The sequence below is a fragment of the Chiloscyllium punctatum genome, chromosome 1 (genome assembly GCF_047496795.1).
Source record: "Chiloscyllium punctatum isolate Juve2018m chromosome 1, sChiPun1.3, whole genome shotgun sequence".
Lineage (NCBI taxonomy): Eukaryota > Metazoa > Chordata > Chondrichthyes > Orectolobiformes > Hemiscylliidae > Chiloscyllium > Chiloscyllium punctatum.
In genome coordinates, this window is record NC_092739.1 from 11,848,802 (window position 1) to 11,851,087 (window position 2,286).

General features: G+C 53.1%; 1 protein-coding gene across 1 annotated transcript in view; it reads right to left on the bottom strand.

Moving 5' to 3' along the window:
* Positions 1-674, bottom strand: part of znf827 (zinc finger protein 827) — a 138,783-nt gene extending 138,109 nt beyond the window's left edge. Inside the window, exons 1-2 of the mRNA XM_072580594.1 lie at positions 458-674; positions 21-412 (exon numbers count right to left, since the gene is read on the bottom strand). Coding sequence (XP_072436695.1) covers positions 21-412; positions 458-674 — 609 coding nt within the window. The remainder of the gene's footprint in view (positions 1-20; positions 413-457) is intronic.
* Between the last annotated feature and the right edge of the window lie 1,612 nt (positions 675-2,286).

The following is a 2,286-nucleotide window of genomic DNA, read 5'->3' on the forward strand; positions in this document are numbered from 1 at the left end:
CCGGGCCGGAGACTACAAACGTTCCCGTCGTCCAAGGCGCGCCGTCGCCACACCCCCCCCAGACACGTCACCACGGGCTGACGCGCGGTTTTTTGTTTGGCCGCCGGTGCGCAGGACGTGACGTCATGTTGTAGTCCTCCCCTGACGTCGTTTGTAGTTCCCATGGCCCGGTTGCCGGACGTAACGTCATATTGTAGTCCTCGCCCTGACGTCATTTGTAGTCCCGCCAGCCCCGTTGCCGGACGTGACATCATCTTGTAGTCCTTGCCCTGACGTCCTTTGTAGTCCCGTTTACCCCCGTTGCCGAACGTGACATCATGTTGTAGTCCTCGCCTTGACGTCGTTTGTAGTCCCGTCGCCGGACTCGACGTCACGGTGTAGTCATCTCGTGACGTCGATTGTAGTCCCGCCCCTGCCGTGCGCCGGACGCGACGTCACAGTGTAGTCCTTTACTGACGTCGCTGTTGTCCCGCCCCTGCCGCGCGCCCGGACGTGACGTCACGGTGTAGTCCTTTACAGACGTCGATTGTAGTCCCGCCCCTGCCGTTCGCCGGAAATAACGTCATATTGTAGTCCTTTACTGACGTCGATTGTAGTCCCGCCGCTCCCACTCGCCCCCCCCCCCCCGCCCGCCGTTCCCCGGCTCCCATTGGGCCCCCGCTACCGTGGCGCATGCCGGGATGGACGGGCAGTCCTTCCCAGTCCTCCCAGCTCCGCTGGCTGCTGGAGACTGAGAGCTGTCCCCCAGTCTGGGGGTCTCCACTCCCCACCCCCACCCCCCACCCCCCCCACGTGTCAGCCACCACCCCCACAGCAACCCCGAGAACAATTCTGCAATGTTTATCGCCGAATGCAAAGAGAGAATAAACCAAAAAAAATTCAGAAAAAAAATTGCAAGTTTTACATTTATATAGCGCCTTGGGGATGTGCAGACCTTTAGGAAGGATTCACGTCCCCATCCAGAGGCCTTTTTAAATGTTGCAGTTGTCCCAGCCACCACCACATCCTCTGGCAGCTCATTCCATACACGTACCACCCTCTGCGTGATAAAGTTGCCCCTTAGGTCTCTTTTATATCTTTCCCCTCTCACCCTAAACCTATGCCCCTCTAGTTCTGGACTCCCCCCCCACCCCAGGGAAAAGACTTTGTCTCTTTACCCTATCCATGTCCCCCTCACGATTTTATAAACCTCTATAAGGTCACCCCTCAGCCTCCGACGCTCCAGGGAAAACAGCCCCAGCCTGTTCAGCCTCTCCCTGTAGCTCAAACCCTCCAACATCCTTGTAAATCTTTTCCGAACCCTTTCAAGTTTCACAACATCTTTCCGATAGGAAGGAGACCAGAATTGCACACAATATTCCAACAGTGGCCCCTAACCAATGTCCTGTACAGCCACAACATGACCCTCCCAACTCCTGTACTCAATACTCTGACCAATAAAGGAAAGCATACCAAACGCTGCCTTCACTATCCTATCGACCTGCGACTCCACTTTCAAGGAGCTATGAACCTGCACTCCAAGGTCTCTTTGCTCAGCAACACTCACTAGGACCTTCCCATTAAGTGTATAAATCCTGTTAAGATTTGCTTTCCCAAAATGCAGCCCCTCGCATTGATCTGAATTAAACTCCATCTGCCACCTCTCAGCCCATTGGCCCATCTGGTCCCAGATCCTGTTGTAATCCGAAAATTTTCTTGGATACACATTGAACAAATTCCTCTCCATCTAAACCCTTGGCACTACGGCAGTCCTGTCAATGTTTGGAAAGTTAAAATTCTCTACCATAACCACCCTATTATTCTTACAGACAGCTGAGATCTCCTTACAAATTTGTTTCTCAGTTTCCTGCCGAGTATTGGTGGGGGGAGGCGGTGGGATACAGGTCAGGGGGCGTTGTCGATAATACAATCCCGATAAGGTGATCATCCCCTTCTTATATCTCAGTTCCACCCAAATAACTTCCCTGGATGTATTCCCGGGAATATCCTCCCTCAGCACAGCTGTAATACTATCCCTTCTCAAAAATGCCACCTCCCCCTCCTCCCTTTCTATCCTTCCTGTCGCATTTGTATCCTGGGACATTAAGCTGCCAGTCCTGCCCATCCCCGAGCCATGTTTCGGTAATTGCTATGATATCCCAGTCCCATGTTCCTAACCATACTCTGAGTTCATCTGCCTTCCCTGTTAGGCCCCTCGCATTGAAATAAATGCAGTTTAAATTAGATTAGATTCCCTACAGTGTGGAAACAGGCCCTTCGGCCCAACCGGTCCACACCGACCCTCCA